The sequence below is a fragment of the Mauremys reevesii genome, linkage group 2 (assembly GCF_016161935.1).
Source record: "Mauremys reevesii isolate NIE-2019 linkage group 2, ASM1616193v1, whole genome shotgun sequence".
NCBI classification, from domain to species: domain Eukaryota; kingdom Metazoa; phylum Chordata; order Testudines; family Geoemydidae; genus Mauremys; species Mauremys reevesii.
In genome coordinates this window covers 119073579-119094688 of record NC_052624.1, presented here as the reverse complement: position 1 = coordinate 119094688, position 21110 = coordinate 119073579, and the positions used below count along the sequence as shown (strand labels likewise).

Sequence of the window (21110 nt, the reverse complement as noted above, 5' to 3'; positions counted from 1 at the left end):
AGCTGATGTAAAGACCTGCACAAAGAAAATCATTTACAGTGCCGTGACGTTCCCCTCTGGTATTATCTGGACCGGTGATCTGCTAGGTCCCTCCAATTCTTGACTCTGGGAGCCAGCCCTACCTGTCTCTGCTGTGGGAGCCCTCACTCCTGGGCTGTTCACGCACAGCCTCTTGCATGTCAGCTGCTCCCAGACACTTGCAACTGAATGACACTAGACAATATCTCTGGTCCCAGACACAACCCTAGGAACCTTTGTCTTGCAGTGTCCAGTTATGCCTCCTGGACACTGCAAGCTGGAGTTGTGTCTGGGACCGGAGATACTGGCTAGAGTCATTCGGTTGAAAGTACCTGGGAGCAGCTGACATGACAGAGGCTGTGCATGAACAGCCCAGGAGTGGGAGTTCTCACAGCAGAGCAGGGTACGGCTGGCTCCCAGAGTCAAAGATTGGAGGGACCTAGCAGATCACCGGTCCGAATAACACCAGTGGGGAATGTCACAGTGGTGCAGTGAGCAGGGTATATGTGCAGCTTGTTACTCCAAGTGAAGTTCACACTTTAAACACTGATATTTGTGATTTTAAGTGAGTCTCAAGTGCAGTGGCTAAGAAGGGTCAGGAGGTCAAGTTTTGTTATTTTCTGTTTGCTTATATCGGGAAAGGGAAGTAGGAACAAAAAAGCAGGAAAATTAGTGAAAGCAGTAAAGCGATTGCGAAGTTGGAACTTTTTAGACTGCAGATTGCAGAAAAGGAGAGGGAGCACCAGGGCCGGCGCTTCCATTAGGCGACCCTAGGCGGTTGCCTAGGGCGCCAGGATTCAGGGGGTGGCATTTTGTGCGCTCCCCATGGGGCGCACGGGAGCTTCTGGTTCCGCTCCTGTCGTGCCGCCGAAGGACCTTCCGCTGACGTGCCGCGGAAAACAGCGGCAGGCAACTGAGCAGCTTGATGACTGCCACTGTTGCCTGCGGCATTTCGGCAGAGGGTCCTTCTTCGGCGGCATGACGGGAGCAGAACCGGAAGCTCCCGCGTGCCCCGTGGGGAGCGCACAAAATGACGCCCCCCGAATTCTGCCTAGGGCGCCAGAAACCCTGGTGCCACTCCTGGGGAGCACCAGAGATTATTGCAACTGAAAGAACTGGAGATAGAGGCAGCCAGGGAAAAAGAGGCAGCCAGGGAGGCAGCCAGAAAGGAGACTGCACACAGAAGGGCCATGGAAGAAAAAAAGAGAGAGAGAGAAAGAGAGCAAAAACACCAACTGGATCTGCTAGGGAAGCAGAACCAGAACCCCCCGACCACAATGACTCCCATCACTCCAAAAATCCACAAATGGGAACACTTATGTCCTGCATACAGTGAAGAGGATGATATTGCTGAGTATCTCACTACCTTCAAATGGCTGTGTGTAATACATGAAATCCCGATAATAAGAGAGTTCCTAACCTGATGGCAAAATTAACTGGTAAAGCTCGAAATGTATTCAATGGAATGTCTATTGAAGATACTTTAGACTATTGTAAATTTAAAGATACTGTTTTGCGAACTTTTCAGATTACCCCGGAAGCATATAGAGTTAAATTTAGGAAACTTAAGAGGGATATTGGTATGAGTAAGAGGAATATATAAACAAAATGAAAGATTTGTTGGGAAAATGGGTGAGGGACAAAGATTTGGCAAGTTTTGAGAGAATGTTGGATCTTCTTGCTCAAGAGCACTTTCTAAGCATATATAAGGCTGATGTAAAGCAGTGTCTATGGGACAAAGATGTAAAGTCTGTGGATAAGATGGCTTTTTTAGCTGATGCCTTCGAACAGAATCAGGTGTCTATTGAGGGCAGGCCACAGAAAGAGGGGTTTAAAACTGGTGGGAAGGGAGGATCCCATTTTGCCCTGGGAAGAGGAGGAGGTTGGGAGCCTAAACATTATCTTACCCAAAAACATTCCTCTACTGGTAACTCTCATCCCCAAATGCCTGTAAAAGCAGAAGAGCCCAAAAGTGCTATCAGTGTAATTCCATAGATCACCTGAGGAATAAATGCCCTGGGATAGGAGGAAGCAGGCAAACAATAGCTCATGTTAGTTCTGCTGTCCTCAACACAGAACCCCCCTAAGCAATTGAAACCTATCATATTGCTTCTGTGAGGTTTGCCTCTGCAGAACCAGATATGGAGCATGTTAAGGCTGTCCAAATTAATGGCAAGGAATACTTGGGGCAGAGGGATATAGGGGCCCAGAGCTCTCTGATTAAGCAGAGTGTGGCCCCAAAGGCCAGTATGTTGCCTGGCCAAATGGCAAAAAATCGTGGGAGTGGGCGAAAGCAGATTCCTCGTATCACTAGCTAAAATCCATGTGGTGTGGGAAGGTTTGGAAAGTGTTTTGACTGTGGAGATAATGGAACACCTCCTAGTTGACCTCCTCCTTAGTAATAATTTTTTCTGTGTAGCACAGGTTAAAGTATTTGCCTGCAGCAAGAGGGAGTGTTATGCTGGGACCCCTGAGGGAAAGGGTAAGGTCTCAGGAACTGCTGAGAGAATGGGAGAGTGTCCCCTTGATTATTCTGCAGCTGGGGGAAGCCACATGCTCCCAGGTGGGAGGGTGGTTGAGACCAACTCCTGCACTGCAGCTGGAGGCAATACCACATCAGGAAGGGATGGGGGTGTAATGTCTGCCAGGGAGAGAATTGTCCAGGTTGTTAGATACCAGCAGGTCACAGCTGAACCAGAGACAAACCCGGCTCTAGGGAGCAGAGAGAAATGTGTCCCAGAGAAGAGGCAGGGGATCCAAGAAACCACTGAGGTGGGTGAGGATTCCTGTTACCTTGTACTACAGGGAAGCAGGGTGCTTCCAAGTATGGGAGGGGCTGAGACTAGCTCCTTTCCAGCAGAAGGCAACATGCCCTCAGGCGCAGGGGCAGGAGAGGTGTTGTCAGTGATTAAGGAAACTGTCCCAGTTGTTAGCTGGCAGAGTTCAATGCGGGTTTGACATGATCAAAAGTCTTAGTATCCTGTATGCCTGGACTGGTATAAAGACAGAATGGAACTTGGAATTGAAAGACTTGAGAAGAACCATAAGATTTAGCTGCAGAGATGCACCAGCTCACAGTCTGTGACTAAAGAAATCCATTGTAGGGAATTCTCCTTTTTTCTGCCTCTCTCCTTATTTCCAATTGTAAATAACAAACAAGAAGACAACAACACTGTGCCGCCCGAGAAAAATGCTACGTGAGCCCAGTTGAAAAGAGATCAAAAGGCTGATAAGCACAATTTTATTCTAGAGAAGGATAAATTATAGAATTGTTTTGACATCATGATGGTTGAAGGACAAATAGCTGTAATATGACCAATATTTAAGTCACCACTAGCTTCTTTTTATTATTATGAATGAATGAGTAAAAAAAGTGAATAACTGTCCAGTTACTGAACAAGGAAGGAATTAATGGAGGAGGCCTGGAAATATCAAAGAAATATAATATTGTTTATCACTAATAATTTACATTCAATATCTTGTTTATAAAACTAGGTTTGTTTTTTTTCAACATCCATTGTTTGGATCTGAAATACAAGCAAATCTGAAAAAGTAATCAGTTTTCTTATTTCAACCCATCCCTACCTTTCCTGCATTCAGTTCAGAAATAGCTGCCAGAATTTGCTGCCTAGATCCATCAGTTTTAATTCCCAGCTCTTTCAAATCACCATCAGTAAGTGTGAGGAAGGCTTCCATATCCACCTTTGGAAAAAAAGATACACAGGCATACATTTACTGTGTAGATTGGTTTTCTCTCATATATATTTAACTTTATGAACTTATTTTATATATATTTATATATATATTTATATTTATATATTTTATTTATATATATATATATATACTAGAAGCAGAAACCCCATGCTGTCAAACAGGTATGGCAATTGGGCCAAGAAATCCATCATCTATGCAGTCTCCATACAACCAATGGAATTGTTGCATTCAAATTAGCTGTAGAGTAAAGGCAGTGATTGGGTGAGCTACTTCTGATATCACAATGCTTTACACCTTTTGGCATGGATATATGCCTTGCTGTCACACATGTGTAATTCATAACTTTAGAATGGCTGAGAACTTAAAAGCTGGCTGGTAACAGACTGCAAATCCCAGTGATGATTGAAGCTGGTGATATTCTGAACAAAATGAGCTCTCTTGACTCAACAGACAATCTAGGCTGCCAAGTGATACACAGGTTCACAGATTTTAAGGCCAGAAGGGACCATTGTGATCATCTAGTCTGACCTCCTGTAGAACATAAGTCATGGAACTTCACAAACATAATTCCCAGAGCACATCTTTTATAAAAACATCCAATCTTCATTTAAAAACGGTCACTGATGTAAAATCCACCACAACCCTTGGTAAATTATTCCAATAATAAATTACTCTCCCCATTAAAAATTTACACATTATTTCCAGCTTGAATTTGTCTAGCTCAGCTTGAATTTGTCTAGTTGACATCATACTGGGTTTGTTCTTTGAGCATGAGCACCTATATTGATATAGTGCAGTAACTCCCCACTTAACGTTGTAGTTATGTTCCTGAAAAATGTGACTTTAAGCAAAACGATGTTAAGCGAATCCAATTTCCCCATAAGAATTAATGTAAAAGGGGTGTTAGGTTCCAGGGAAATTTTTTTCACCAGACAAAAAACTATATATATAGTTACCCAGGGAATACCTTGCTGCTAAATCAGTGGTTCTCAAACTTTTGTACTGGTAACCCCTTTCACACAGAAAGCCTCTGGGTGCGACCCCCTCCCCTCCCCCACCCATATAAATTAAAAATACTTTTTAATATATTTAACACCATTCTAAATGCTGGAGGCAAAGCAGGGTTTGGGGTGGAGGCTGACAGCTTGCAAGCCCCCCCCCATGTAATAACCTCATGACCTTCTGTGGGGTACCGACCCCCAGTTTGAGAACCCCTGTGCTAAATGATGAACTAGCACTCGGCTGAACCCTCAAGGGTTAACACATTGTTGTTAATGTAGCCCCACATTCTACAACAGGCCTGCACAACTCGTAAAGCAGCGAGGGCCACATTACTCCAAAGAAAACAGCCGAGGGCTGAAACCTCCTGGCCTCGCAGAAACACCCTGCCCCAGGGCCGCCCAGCCCTGCGGAAACAAACCCTCCTTCCCCAGCACCGCCCCACCAAAACAGCTGTGGGCCAAAAAGGAAGGTTGGGGGTGGGGAGGTGATACTTTATTTTAAATCAACCAGGGGCTCCCAGCTGAAAAGGTGGCTGGGAGCCCTCAGGGGCAAATTAAAGGGCCCGGGGCTCCGGCGGCTGGGGGAACCCGGCAGGGCCAGCTCTAGGTTTTTGCTGCCCCAAGCAAAAAAAAAAAGCCCTGGGCTTCCCCCTGTACCCCCCTGCTGCCCCAGTCCTGGGCTCTCCCCCCACTCACACCCCCTGCCGCCCCAGCGCTGGGCTTCCCCCTTTCCTCCCCACCAGTGCCCTCCCCCCACCCCGCTGCTGCCCCAGTCCTGGGCTCCCCCCTACCAGAGCCTGCCCCACACCTCCTGCCACCCCAGCCCTGGGTCACTGGTAACTCACTCCCAGGGTGGGTCATTCAGCAGGAATTTTGGATGTGCACAAAACACAGACAGGATTGGTTCCCATATGGTTACAGAGCTGCAGTAAAGTGGAAACATTTTCAGCTTGTGTGATTGGAGAATATCTGGATGCATATTATAAGACTGTCCTCCATAAATGAGGAAAAGTTGAGGTGCCTTTATTATTCTTTTGTTCCACTCTTTCCTTCTATGGGGAATTTGCCAATGCAATATCACTGTCTTCCTTTTAAACAAACAAAAAGGCAATGGCTGTTGAAAATAGCAATTCCAGTCCTAATAAGCATTTCTTGCTCAATTTTATCCTACTTTTTCTACAGCAAGTTACAGCGGATCAGTATATTTGATTTGGGAGAAATGAAGTAACAGCTGCCCAAACTGAGCTTCAGCACTCCTGAATTTTGAGGTGTTCAAATCTGGAAGGCAGGTGCTGGGGTGGCGGGGGCGGGGCTCCACGGGGAGCATGGCAGCAATGTGTCTGGAGCTGCATGGAGCCAGACACGCTGATCTGAGTGGCACGTTAAGGGGGCTGGAAGAAGGGGTAGGGGTTCCGGGGGCAGTCACGGACAGGGAGCAGGGGGTTGGATGGGGCGGAGGTTCGGGGGGGCAGTCAGGGGACAGGCAGCAGTTGGATAGGCATGGGAGTCTCAGGGGTTCATCAGGGGACAGGTAGGGGGTGGGGTCCTGAGGGGAAGTTGGGGGGATCTCAGGAGGGGGCAGTTGGGGACAAGGAGAAGGGAGGCTTAGATAGGGGCTGGGGTCCTGGGGGGCAGTTAGGGCAGGGGTCCGTGGAGGGGGCAATCAGCGGCCGCGGGCCGGGATTCAAAGGGCTCTGGGCTGCCCTCCACTGCGGGCAACCCAGAGCTCTCTGACTCCCGACAGCGGCTGGGATTTAAAGGGCCCTTGGCTCCCCGTGGCTGCAGGCAGCCCAGAGCCCTTTGATTGCCCTGCAGTGGCTGGGATTTAAAGGGCCCTGGGCTCCCTGCGGCTGCGGGCAGCCCAGAGCCCTCTGACTCCCACCGCGGCTGGGATTTAAAGGGCTCTGGGCTCCCCGCAGCTGCGGGCAGCGCAGAGCCCTTTGATTCCCCGCCGCGGCTGGGATTTTAAGGGCCCTGGACTCCCTGCGGCTGCGGGCAACCCAGAGCCCTTTCAATCCCGGCGGCGGCTGGGATTTAAAGGGCTCTGCTCTCCCGCAGCTGCAGGAAGCCCAGAGCCCTTTGAAACCCAGCGGCGGCTGGGATTTAAAGGGCTCTGGGCTCCCTGCCGCTGCGGGCAACCCAGAGCCCTTTGATTGCCCGCTGCCGCTGCGGGCAGCGCAGAGCCCTTTGATTCCCTGCCGCGGCTGGGATTCAAAGGGCTCTGGGCTGGCTGCAGAGCGCCGTGTGTGGGGGATTCAGAATCCCCCTGCGAGCCGCACTGTGAGGCTCTGCGAGCCGGCCATATGTTGTGCAGGCCTGTTCTACAAGGCAGCAGGAATGGAGGGGAGGGGGGATAGCATAACAGAGACAGACACACACCTTGTGTGTGGGAGAGAGCGAGAAATGCACACTGCCCCTTTAAGTAAGCTGACCCACTCTTAAGTGCATTGCCTTTTTAAGTAGATCAGAAAGTTGAGAAAGCAGCTGCTGCCCCAGGCTCTCTGTCTCTCTCTGGTCTGCGTCCCCATCCTGCTCTATATGGAGAAGATGGGATAAGTGGGGTGTAGGAGCAGGGGGGAGGGGGACACTCTGACATTAAGCTCCCCCTCTCCTCCCCACAGCAAGCTGGAGGCTCAGGGAGCAGCTCCAAGGCAGAGAGCAGGAGCAGCACATGGCAGTGGGGGGAGGGATAGCTGCAGTTGCTAGCCTGCTGGCAGCTGCTGCACAGGAAACTTAGGGGAGCGGGGAGCTGATGGGGGGTTGCCAGTCCACCTTGCTTCCAAGCCCCCACCAGCTAGCTCCAACAGGCTACTCTTCCTGCAAGCAGGCGGCTGCCAAACGACTTTAGAAGGGAGCATTGCACAACTTTAAATTCCCTAATTGATCAGCCACATAACGACAAAACAACATTAATCAGGATGACTTTAAGTGAGGAGTTACTGTATACTTGTATTTCCACAAGGCAGTTGAATTAGAATCAAGAATCACATTCTGATTAATAAACTAGCACTATACAAAAATCAGTATAGCACCCATTAAATGGATTAACAGCTAGCTAAGAGAAAAAAACTCAAAACCTAGTTGGTTAATGGGAAAATCACCAACAAGTAGGGGTGTTTTTAGTGGGTCCCATACTAATCAGATGGTGGCCTGATATTATTGATTTTTATTCATTTTATTAATGATGGAAGAAAATACAAAAAGAAAGTTTGGTGAGATGGTAAATAAAATCAAGAACATGTCATTAATACAGAGTGAATCGGATTGCTTGGTTAAGTTTGGCATGATCACATAATGTTTTAATACAAGCAAATATTAGGCCATAAATCTAGGAACAAAGAATGTACACCATATTTACATAATGGGGACCATATTCTGTAGTGTCTATGGAAAGGACTTGTGGGCCACTGTAGATGAAAATAAGATGTCAGTCTTTAACAGTGAGTGCAATTAACAACTGGAACAGCTTTCCAAGGAGTGTGGCAAATTCTCCATTACTTTAAATGTCTTCAAATCAAGATTGGATGTCTTTCTAAAATATATTGTTCAGTTCACCTACAAGTTGTTGAACTAGATGTGGGAATCACTGACTGAAATCTATAGACTGTGTTAAATAGAAGGCTAGATTTGGTTGTCATAATGATCCCTTCTGGCCTTAAAATCTATGAATCTATGAAACACTGCAGCTCAAGTATTTATGTGGGACAGGTACATGGGTGCTGGTACATCTGAAATAGGGTGCTGTGGTGTTGTACATGTTGGGATAATACTGATGTTCTTCAAAGGGTCAGCACAACGTTTGCATTTATAAAACATTTCAATACCAGAAGCCCATCATCGTTTAGGGTCTGCTATGTTAATGGGGCTCAGCTAGAAGGACCTTGGTACTACACATTTCAGGTTTTCATAGTATTGTCCTCTGCAGTCTTCTGTATTGAGGCTGGGAGCACATATGCTTTTCTATACATGCCACTGATCACCAAGATTTCTCTGGGCTGCTAGCACCCCTTACACTTTAAGTTAAGTTGCTAGAACAAAAAAGTAAAGCTGCTAAAGGATGTGTCAAGACAAAATTTCTCCCAGTTAACTCTGTTTAACAGTTTTCTTTTCCTCAGTTCTATTGCCCCATAGCAACATTAATCTCTAGGTGGGTCTGTGTTAATGAACCAGATGATCTAGAGGCCTGAATACAGGTCTGGTATCCAGGATCTCCCTGTTCTCAATCTTGGCTCTGCCCTGTTACAGCGGGTGTCCTTGAGTAGGTTTCACTCAATCTCAGTTTTTACAGCTGGGTGTGCAGAACACATGACCTACCAGACTCACAGGGATGTTACAGGCATTGTTAAAGCTTGCACCACACTTTGAAGCCACAGAGCACTATATAAACTCTAGTTATAACTGCCTACAATTTTCTAAAGATATGACTGAAAGTCCTTCTATTTATTAAAGGACTTATTAGTCCTTCACTGGACATGTATTTCCCACAATTACAGTTACTCCAGTTCATGAGTTCTCTATTAAGATAAATTCTGTTTATTTTTAAATTTAAAAAAATCTAATTTTCTTCCTAAATAAAAACAATTATAATATATATACCGTATATCACAGGTTATTATACTGTATCATTATAAATATGTACTTCTTTTAGAACTCTCCAATTATTCATGTGGGGAAAAACAGTGGAGTTTTTAATTTAACATTTACATTTACAAATGTCCATTTTTTCTTAACAGTTCTTTTTGCAAGTATCTTAAAACACCTCTCTTTTTATATTTTAGTTGTCCTCTTGCTTTTACCCATCTCTTCCTCATAATTTCTTGGGGTGCCACCATTGATTAGTCATTGATTTATCAATTCTGGGCCATAAACCGTAGCCTGGTGGTTTTGCTCCCTTGGTATGGCAGGCCTTCCAATTAAGTGTCAGGTGGCAGAAGGTATTAGGTTAGACCCCAGATTAGGTGAATGGTTTAGGACATAACATCACATCAGATACCACACTGTGTCCTGTATGGGGTCATATCTGGTGACATCATCATCTTATCTCTCTCAATCACTCTCTTATCTAGCTCATTGTAACGGAACAATAAGATGCTACTAACATTTATATACTATATACCATATATACTCGATCATAAACCGGTTTGTTTATAAGCCGACCCCCCCAAGATGGATAAGTAAAAATGGAAAATTTTTATAACCCATTCATAAGCCGACCCTATAATTCAGGGGTCAGCAAACTTTGGCTCCCGGGCCACCAGGATAAGCCACTGGTGGGCTGAGATGGTTTGTTTACCTCGAGAATCCGCAGGCACAGAGGTAAACCTAAGTAAATAAAGTGTCCCGGCCTCGCCAGCTGCTTACCCTGACAGGCTGGGACAGCAACTGGTGGGGAAATTTTTTTTTGGGGGGGTGAGGCTGGGAGTCAGGGGAGTAACCCCTGTGACCACCCCCCACATGACCCCACCCCTAGCCTGGGACCCCCACACTCTCCCCATCCTGTCCCTTCCCACCTTATCTGGGGATGGTCAGGGGAGGATGTCTCTGGACTGGCTGGAGCTGCTCCGGCAGGCTGGGCAGTGTGGCTGCAGCCTGCTCCGGCGGGCCAGACCGGGCGGTGCGGCCGACTGTGGCATGTTCCAGTGGGCTTCCAGCGCCTGGGTGGCACGGCCACAGCCTGCTCTGCGGGGCGGGGCCGAGTGACACGGCTGCAGCTTGCCAGCCCCGGAGCTGCAGCTGCTTCAGAGGCTGGGGGGAGAGCAGCGTGGCCAGAAGCAGAGAGACTCTGGCCCCGTCTCCTCCCTTCTGCCTCTGCTGGCTGTGCTGCCTCTCCTTGCTCCCGCTATTGGAGGGAGGGGCTGTGTCCCACCTCTCGTTCTCTATACTCATTCATAAGCCAACCCCCATCTCTGGTGCTTCCTTTTTTTACTAAAAAAATTTGGCTTATGAACGAGTATATACGGTACGTATTACAGAAAAACATATTTTAGGAATATTTTATAGAGTTTTAATTGGAACTATGTCTTGCAGCCTTCTACCCATAAAGACAGTTGTCTTGGTAATCATGTATCAAACTGTGCAAGACTCATAAGGAGGGAAACATTAAAGGTAATAAATGCTAAATACTTCCTAAAATGAACTAAAATAGAAAAACTAAACATAAAATCACCAGGGCTTTAAAATCCATTATATCAGGCCCTCCCAGGGCTAAAAGCAAGTGCTACATGTCTCACTGGCAAGCTGAAAAGTACTCCTAATCAGTGGTACACAAATCTCATTTCTAGTCCTGCTTGTTGATGAAATGTTGGATTTCAAAGCTATGACATTTTTATGTATCTAGAAAAGCTGCTACTGGCCCAAGACTAAATCTTGCCAATCCTAGTTTTTGGGGTAGGTAATTTTGGGGACAATTACACATTTTGAGACATGGGGGCAAAGGAAATATTTCTCTTGGAGGAGGCTTAAAAAAAAAAAGAAGCTCTTTAAAACTGCGGAGGAGTATGGAATGTCAAAAAGAGCTCCTGGGAAATGGAATACAGTTAAGTGATGCATTCATAAGCTTGTGATAAAATGAGTGTTTTCCATTTTTCACACTGATATGACCTCCACATACATAGCATATGCATATTTTATAATTAATATTCTTTCTATGATTTTTTGGAACACTGGTGATGTTTTTCCTATTTATCACTTTATTCTCAGATTGGCAGAGCACAGCTTTCTTTTTCATTAAATAATTGGATAAAACAAACAAAATCATTTCCCTCGGAGAAAAATAACAAATTTAAATTATAGAAAAATATGTTCCACAAAACCCAAAATGCCACATGCTATTTCTCTTCCTTCTTTAACTTTAGACTCTCACAGCTAAGTATAATGCTCAAAAAAATTCACTTACATTTTTGGGCACTGACCCTGAAAATACATGATTGCCTTTATGCACATGAATAGTCCCATTCAGTGGGCCTGCTCATGTGTGCAAACTTAAATGCATGTGTTTAAGTGTGTATAGAATTGCGGCTGTGGAGAGAAGTGTCATGGGCAGAAAGGCCCCCTAATATACAGTCTGGTTTTGCACTTCTCAAAATAACTTTTTTTTAGCATGTGCATAGCTCAACACTCATGTCTGCTACAATAAACCTTTGTTTGCAGTGGTGTTGTAGCTGTGTTGGTTCCAGGATATTAGAGAGACAAGGTGGGTGAGATAATATCTTTTATTGGACAACTTCTGTTGGTGAAAGAGGCAAGCTTTTAAGCTTACACAGAGCTCTTCTTCAGGTCTGGATTAAATAAACATAAGCTTTTCAAACTGTCATGGACAGAATGGTTTTTGGGACCTAATTTTCAGAAGCTGGGTGCTCAGCATTTTCTGCAAATTAGGCCCATGTAAGGTGTCTCAGTTTGGTATCCAGAAATTGCGGCACCTAAAATTCAGATCATATATTTTAAGACCAGAAGGGACCATCATCTAGTCTGATGTGTTATATAACACACAACATGGAATTTCACCCAGTGATTCTTACAGTGGAGGCAATTATCTTTCCTATTATGTAGGTGAATATTATTCAAGCCCAATATTTTGTGGCTGAGCTGAATAGCCTTTATGCGTGGCCCTGAACACTCTGTGAGATTTTGAGATGGAGATTTTAGATAACAGTTCTGCAGCAAAGAGAAGACAGAGCCATGATTTTACTTGGATAATAAAATACAGGTTTCAAACAGATAAGTAGATTATTCATGCGAAATTGCTGAAATAAAATACTTAAACACTTAAAACTCAAAAAACAAAAACAAAAAAACCTTACCTCCTGTTCTTCAAAAATGGGCTGATATTTCTCAAGTGACAATTTTTTAAGGATACTAGTCAGCTCATCTTTAATAACAGAAAAGAAAAAGAAACAATGTTTAAAACAATTCAATTTTGGTAACCTGTGGGGAAAATATATTGAACTTTAACTGATGAAGATATACAGATAATTAAAGCAAACATTCCAGGAACTCACTCATACAAAATTGCAAAACAAGATTGTCTTTATTCTATGCATATACACTAGGTGAAAATGCATCTCACACCCATGACCTACTATACTGAACTGTACTTGTTAGACATCTAGTCTTACCTTTAACTACATTTTACATACATTTATGTTATGATGGAAGTTGGAAGTAAGCCCCCAAGCCTGGATGACTACGATTTCTATGTGTCTTCAAACTCAGGTTCCAATAACCTGTCTGGAAGTTCAGTCACATTAGCTATTTTTCCCATCACTGATCTCCCTCCCAGGCTGGTCACAAAAAAGGGAGGTATGGGTCATTCAAACTACAAAATACAGAAAGCTCATACTGGCTGGAGGTGGTGGGGCGAAAGGGGTACAAAAGAGGCCTTTATGATTACGATACCCCACATCCATCCTTCTTCCTCCCACCGCATCCTGCCCCATGATATTTAATGCTATATTTATTTCTAAGTTCAACATATTGAAAACTATCCTTTAGAATGGTCTCTTTTTTTCTTAAGGTAGTCTATCTAAGCAATCTAATCATCATGAATTAATAACATTTCACAAAGCTGGTTTCTACACACAGAGAGACTGGGGCATGATCTTAGACTGGAGTATGATCTGTGATGTTAACTTTTAACTGTAAGGGAGAATGTGATAAAAAAAATTGTATTGACCTGTGTGTATATTTTGTAGGGCAAGAGAAATAACTGTAATCTTTATATTTCATTTTTACACTTCTCCAGCCATATCTGAGTGTAGTTTAAATGGTGCTTATTCCTTCATCCTTGGGAATTCTGAAGTGCGCCCTTGTGACACTGACAGACTGGTCAACTTGGGTATGACCCATAACAACTTAACAAGAGGCTCTGAAATGTTATCAAGACAATGTACTTGTATATGAATTTCAAAGAGATGCTCTAGACCAGTAATCACTAACCCATTTATTTGTAGCAATAGAAATCAAGGGTAGATGCTAAGTGTATTTGTCTGTGTTTACCTGTATCTTGTTAGAAGTTTAACAATGTAACCAGATTAGTTTATAGATGCTAATTCCCTTTCATGTCTTAACTGCTTTATAATATGCATGCCAATGGGTCAGTTAATCTTAAAATCAAAGATGTACGATACTGCATAATACTAACCATATTATCTATATTCTCTTCAACTTAATTGTCTATGCTATAATGAACTGCTGGCTAATTGCCTTATGTGAATGAATACAACTAGTTTACCTGTATATGCATAGGAAATAGAAGATTAACTGCAAAGCAACAATCTGCACTGCTTATTCTTCCATAGGGGAGGGGGAGAGTGCCCTGCTGTGACAAGAGGCTTGTCAGACTGTTAGGGAACTATAGAGGAAAGCCCCACACCTGATCCTGACATTTATAGTCTGCTTAAACTTTGAACAGGGAAAGTCTGAGTCATAAGACAGAGATTTTCCAAATAATGTTTTGGAATAACATGGAAATGAACAGAAAGACTTGAAGAGACTCTACCCCTGGACTGTCTATTGGACTATAACTTTTTAGATTGATTCCAGAAAGACTTGTATAAATCAGCAGCCTCACCATCTCTGCTATGAAACTGACCTAAGGATTTCACACATATATGTATGTAAATTGATCTTTTAGCCTTTTGCAACTCTTTCCTTTCTTTTTCCTTTTATTATTAAACCTTTAGTCTTTTAAATTACTAAAGGACTGGCATCTGCGTGATTATTGGGTAAGATCTGAGACTCATATTGACCTGGGAATAAATGTCCGGTCCTTTGGGATTGGTGAACCTCACATATGGTGAATCCAGTTTTCAGTAACCACTCACTATATTAGATTTGGCTGTCTAGATGGGGACCAAGGGATGGAATGCTTAAAGGGGATTGTATTTGGCTTCTTGTTAATCAATGCGGTGTTACAGAAGCTGTTTTGTTACTGGCTTGGTGAATCTCATTATAGAATAAACTACCAGATTTGGAGATTATCTTCCCTATTCCCTGCAGTCTGCCCTGACTGTAGCATTCTCAGTGTGGCCCATCCAGGCACTTGGTCACAGGCACAGCCCCATCAAGCTTTGATTCTATAGTGCAACTGACGCTCCTGCCTACCACAAATTCCCCTCCTCTAAACATGTCTAGAATCTTAAAGCAGGTGTTGAATGCTGACAGCCCTTGATTTAGAAGCACATATGGGCCCCACTGGAAGCATTTTTCTTCTACTAAGATCCCTTTTAGAAAATAGACAGTTGCCTCTGTGCTAAGTGGAAGCAGACTTTGTGGCCTGGCAGGTTGGCTTCCCTTTGGAGGTGAAATCAAGGATGCCAAGTCAGGATATTTTCAAGTTATTTATTTACACTCTATACACTTGCTCTTGAACTGCAGTGGGTCACAAACAACATACGTGCAATTCCCTCCCTCAGGAATCTCAGCCCTAACTCTACTGCCTGGTTCCCAGGAAGCCACTCTGCTCCAAGCAATTATCTCTAGTTAGAAAGATTAGGGCAGAAAGCAAACCACACTTGCTGTTTTCAACAACTATCCCCAAAGAATCTCCATCGCAAATATAACAAAAATACAGCATTTATTCAAAGACTGTACACTATTCACATGCTAAGAAAAAGAATTTGTAAGAGTATGTGTTAACAGCACCACTCAGTAATTCCTGACATAATAGTAACTACCTTCCATGTCTTGCAGTTTTCTTTCATGAGGGGAAAAGACAATTACCTTTTCCGTACTGGTGTTCTTCGAGATGTGTTGCTCATGTCTATTCCACAATAGGTGTGCGTGCTCGCCACGTGCACCGGTGCCGGAAGTTTTTCCCCTAGCAGTACCCGTAGGGGAGCGCCCCAGCGACCCCTGGAATGGTGCCTCTATGGCGTGGTATAAGGGGCGCTGCGCACGCCCTCCTCCCTCAGTTCCTTCTTGCCAGACAACTCCGAGAGAGGGGAAGGAGGGTGGGATGTGGAATGGACATGAGAAACACATCTCGAAGAACACCAGTTACGGAAAAGTAACTGTTTTTTCTTCTTCGAGTGATTGCTCATGTGTATTCCACAATAGGTGATTCCAAGTTATATCTGTCGGAGGTGGAAAGGAGTTCACAGACTCTCGGGACAGAGTACAGCCCTGCCAATCCCAGTGTTCTCCCTGGTTTGGGGGACGATCGCATAATGCGAGGTGAACGTGTGAACCAAAGACCATGTGGCAGCCCTAAAAATGTCCTGAACGGGGACATGGGCTAAAAAGGCAGCTGACGAGGCTTGCGAGACTGTGCCTTCACAATTGGCGGCGGACCTAACCACTGAGCAGCTACGCCGTGAGGTGGAGTGCTGCTAGGTTGGGGTGGAGGCGGTCCTGGTCCTGGGAGAGCAGGTCCAGGCGGGACGGCAACAGCCACGGCGGGGCGACTACCAGGCTTGTGAGAGTCCCGTACCAATGTTGCCTGAGCCATGCCGGGGCAATCAGGAGGACCTGGGCCCTGTCCATTTTTATCTTCTCCAAGACCTTGCCAATCAATAGGATTGGGGGAAAGGCATAGAGAAGCTGGCCTGACCAGGATAGGAGGAAGGCATCAGAGATGGCGTCCGCACCCCCCCCCCAGAACAGAAGTGGGGACACTGGCAGTTCTGCCGTGCCGCGGCCAACTGGGGAGTGCCCCACTTTTGGAAAATCCTGTGCACCACCTCTGGGTGTAGTGACCACTCATGCTGAGAGGAGAAGTCTCAGCTCAGGCGATCCGCCCACGAGTTCCGGGCGCCCGGTAAGTGGCGGGCTTCCATGCAAATATTGTGGGCTATACAGAGGTCCCACTGCCTGAGGGCTTCCTGGCAGAGGAGCAGGCCCCACTTTGCCTGCTGATGTAAAACATTGAGGCTGTGTTGTCAGTGAGAACCCTGAACCACTCTGCCCTCCAGGTGCGAGTGGAAGGCCGTGCATGCCAGATGGGCTGCCCTGAGCTCCTTGACGTTTACATGCAGGGCAAGGTCCTGCGCGGACCACAGACCTTGGGTCTGAACGTTCCTCACATGGGCTCCCCACCCCAGATCTGACGTGTGAGACACCAGCTCCACTGATGGGGGCCTACCCCTAAACGGGACCCCATGGAGCATGTTCCCCCAGGGAGGACCACCATTGTAGGGAGGCGATCACTGGTTCGGGCACAGTGAGGACCTTGTCCATCCTGTCTCTGGACTGGGAGAACACCAAGGCCAACCAGGGCTGGAGGGGCCTCATCCTGAGTCTGGCTTGGTGAACCACATATGTGCACGCCAACATGTGACCCAGGAACCGGAGGCACGCTCTGGCTGTGGTCACGGGGAACCTTGTGACTGTGCCGATGAGCTCCCTTAGGGTCTCAAATCTGTCCAGTGGGAGGGAGGCCCTGGCCAATGTCGCGTCCAGGACTGCCCCAATAATCTCTATGCACTGCACTGGGACTAACGTGGACTTGGTGTTGTTTACCAACAGGCCCAGAGTGGTGCGTGTGGACAGGAGGAGTGACATGTGATCCCGCACCTGCAACCTGAAGCTGCCCTTGACCAGCCAGTCATCGAGATAGGGGAAGATCTGGGAGCAGTGGACAGGCCAAATGGGAGGACCGTACATTAGTAGTGTTTCTGCCCAACCGTGAAACAGACGAAACATCTGTGCCCCTTGAAAATATGAATGTGGAAGTACGCGTCCTGCAGATCGAGGGCAGCATACCAGTCCCCAGGATCCAGGGAGGGGATGATGGTGACCAGAGAGACCATGCGAAACTTGAGCTTTACCATGTACTGGTTCAGGCCTCACAGGTCCAGGATGGACCAGAGCCCCCCTTTGGCCTTCGGGATAAGGAAGTAGCAGGAGTAGAAGTCCTTGTGTCTGAACTCCGCTGGCACCACTTCCACTGCTCCTAGGCCAAAGAGTTGTCCCACCTCCTGCTTGAGCAGTGCCTCATGAGAGGGGTCCCCCCGGAGGGATGGGGATGGAGGGTGGGTGGGCGGTGTAGAGGTAAACTGGAGGGTGTAGCACCGGGAGACGGCGTTGAGGACCCATCGGTCCAAAGTCAGCCGCGACCATTCCAGGAGAAAAGCACACAACTGGTTGGAGAAGGGAAGCTTTATTGTGGGTGGATCTCTGGTACAAACCGGTAAGTCACCCCCGGGCGTCCCGTCAAAACTGACGCTTTCCAACCTGTTTGCTCTTGGAGGGCCCAGGCTGGGGCACAGACCGGGATTGCCTCTACGAGCATTTCTTATAGTCCCTTGACTTTTTATAAGGGGGCTCATATTTAGCGTGGGTGGCCTGAGTGGGAGCCTGCTGCGGCTTAAACTTGGTCCTGGCCAGAGCTGGGACATAGAGGCCCAGGGTCTTAAGCTTTTAGCGGGAATCTTTCCATACAATTTCACGTCTGTCTGTTCGGCAAACAAGGCCTTGCCATCGAATGGAAGGTCCTGTAAGGAGTTCTGCGACTCGCTGGTAAGCCCAGACAGTAGGAGCCACGACGCCCTCCTGATGGACACTGCGGAGGCCATAGACCTTGCAGCCGTATCCACAGCACCCGACACTGCTTGAAAGGCCGCCCTGGCAGTCGCTGTACCCTCCTCCACCACAGCCTTGAAATCCTTCTTATCACACTCTTGGAGGGAGTCCTCGAATTTGGGCAGAGAGCCCCACAAGTTGAACTCGTATCTCCCCAGGAGGGCTTGGTGGTGCGCCACCCTTAATTGGAAAACTGAGGATGAATAAACCTTTCTCCCAAATAGATCCAGTCTCCTTGAGTCTTTATTCTTAGGAGTAGGGGCTGGTTGGCTCTGCCTCTCCCTGTGGTTGACTGATCAACCACCAGGGAGTTGGGGGCAGAGTGGGTGTACGGGTATTCATGCCCCTTGGCGGGCATGAAGTACTTCCGTTCCGCCCTCTTAGAGATGTGGGGCAAGGAAGCCAGGGCTTACCACAAGGCATCTGAATCTTTGCCACTCCTTCATGGAGTGGGAGGGCCACCCTGCGCGGCACTGAGACCAAGAGGACATTGAAGTGGGAGCCCGAGGGTTCCTCCACCTCCTTGGCTTGAAGGTTAAGGCTTGATGCCACCCTTTTCAACAGTTCCTGGTGGGCTTTAGAGTCCTCATGCGGGACAGGCGGAGGAGGGGCCATAATCGCTTCAGCGGGAAGGATGAGGGGATGGGGGTACAGTACTCTGCGTACCCACCGGTGCCGCAGGCACCACATCTTGGTTCCCTTCCAGGCGCAGAACCGGTGATGAATGCCCCACCGACTCCTTCCTGGGAGGCTGAGATAGGGAGGCCAACCGAGCAAGCCTCCACCGGGGGCTGCGTCAGGGGCCACGGAGCCCATTGGTACCACGGTGCCGGCCAAGGAGCCCGGTGCCACTGCACCTGCTGTGGCACCGGTGGAGCAGGCTCTTCAGCCTGACTAGCCTGTCCCAATGACTGATGAGTGCGAAGGGAGGCCAAACTGGCATATGACCTGCCACTATCCCGGGACCAGGAGGAGCGGTGGTGTCGGGAACGGTGCCGACCACGAGACCATGATCCCGGCATGGAGGAGCGGGAGTACCGCCGGTAGAGCTGCTCTGCGATCGGCTCCAACGGACAGATCCGCAATGGCGAGGTGCCAGCGACTGACGCCCAGGACTCCAGGAGCGGTGCCGCAGCAATGACCTTGAGCGAGACTAAGAATGGGAACAGCGTAGATGCCTGTACCACGAAGGGCTATGGTAGCCTCTCGGAGACAAGTACCTCCGGTGCCATCTGTCCCAGTCTCGACTGGGCACGCTCTCCTCGTGAGGTCTACAGTCCCTCAAGGCGAAGCATTGCCTGGAACCCCTGCCCGTCGGTACTCAGCCAGACAACCTGGTGGGGGTCAACAGGGGCCAGGGGGTGACTGCGGGGATCCAAGCGGTGGCTTGCCTCTGGACCAGGGAGCCAACAGTGGCAGTGCCCCTGGTACCGGCAGAGGCATAATGTCCCAGGCCGCTTGCAGGGCCTCTGGCGTGGAGGGCACCCAGATGTCCGGGGAGGTCGGCACAGAGTGGGCCAGGCTACTCTGCTCAACTTGAGTCGGAGGCCAGAAGCCCAGCGGGAACCAAGAACTGCCCAACTTGGGTCTAGTCTCTCCCCTGGTATTACTCGGGTGTCTCAGCAGAGAAGACCTCTTCTTAGCTTTCTTGGAGTGTCCCGCAGACAGGGAGCAGTGTCTGCTGGTGGAAGGCACCGACGCGTTGCCATGCACCAACGCTGCGGTGCTCGGTGCTGACTCGGAGTGGCGCACCAGAGTCGGGGTCAAGGCCGACTCCATCAAAATAGCTCAGAGCCGAATGTCCGGTTCCTTCTTGGTCCAAGGCTTGAAGGATCTGCAAATGTTGCAGCAATCGCTGAGATAGGTTTCCCCCAGACAGTGTAAATAGTCCGCATGCGGATCACTCATGGGCATCGGCTGCTTGCAAGTGTCGCATGACTTAAAGCCCGGGGCATGTCCCAACCCAGGTGCACTAAACTATCTCTAAATAAACTACTTTAACTACAGGTACTACTAACTATGAACTAACAGAGTCCAAGAGGGAATCTGCAGCCAAGCTGGAGCAGAGCAGTTCCGATGCACTTTCACTGGCGGCAAGAAGGAACTGAAGGTGGCGGTAGCGCGCAGCATCCCTTATACTGCGCCATAGAGGCGCCACTCCAGGGGTTGCTAAGGGCGCTCCCCTACGGGTACTGCTAGGGGAAAAACTTCCGGCACTGTTGCACATGGCGAGCACACACACCTATTATGGAATGCACATGAGAAAAATAGAAACAGTTTTATAGGTACTGATACCAACTATGTATACCAAAATGAAGCAGCCTCTATAAGAATCAACTTATCCAATTTAAAGTGCATTGTTTGTTTAAGGGTAATATGAAGTTGCTTTTTCTTAATTTCAGTTATTGCCTTTCATTATTTTACAGTACTACATTATTAAGACTGTTACCATTAATTTTAGTATACAAACAAATAATGCATTCAAGTGAATAGTATGCTACTTCTGATTATATATTGCTAATAATTTAATCAATCAACCATTGAGCCTAACAATGACTCAGTAACTATTCAAATTATGTTATGACAGAAAGAGCATTTCCCATGTAACAATCATCTCAAAGACAATGATTGCTAGTTAAAAAAAACAAAACTATGTAATACTCATATATCAGAGAGACAGTTGTTTTTTATTATTGTTGAGGGCTACCAAATATGAGAAAACTTATCATGTCCACCTAGGGCTGGGAGAATAATAGATTTGTTGGTTCAGCCAGAAAACCAAAAACTCAGAGTAGTGGGGTAATCCCAACTACACGTGCATAATGAGTGGTAACAGCTAATTTAGAACTTCAAGAA

At 47.0% G+C, this 21110-nt stretch overlaps 1 protein-coding gene across 3 annotated transcripts in view; it reads right to left on the bottom strand.

The window, feature by feature from the left end:
• The window catches only part of ANKS6 (ankyrin repeat and sterile alpha motif domain containing 6), a 91096-nt gene that overhangs the window by 12626 nt on the left and 57360 nt on the right, over nt 1-21110 (bottom strand). For all 3 annotated transcript variants that reach the window (XM_039526496.1, XM_039526495.1, XM_039526497.1), the window contains 2 exons: nt 12536-12603; nt 3604-3720 (listed from right to left, as the gene is read on the bottom strand). In XM_039526496.1, coding sequence (XP_039382430.1) covers nt 3604-3720; nt 12536-12603 — 185 coding nt within the window. The remainder of the gene's footprint in view (nt 1-3603; nt 3721-12535; nt 12604-21110) is intronic.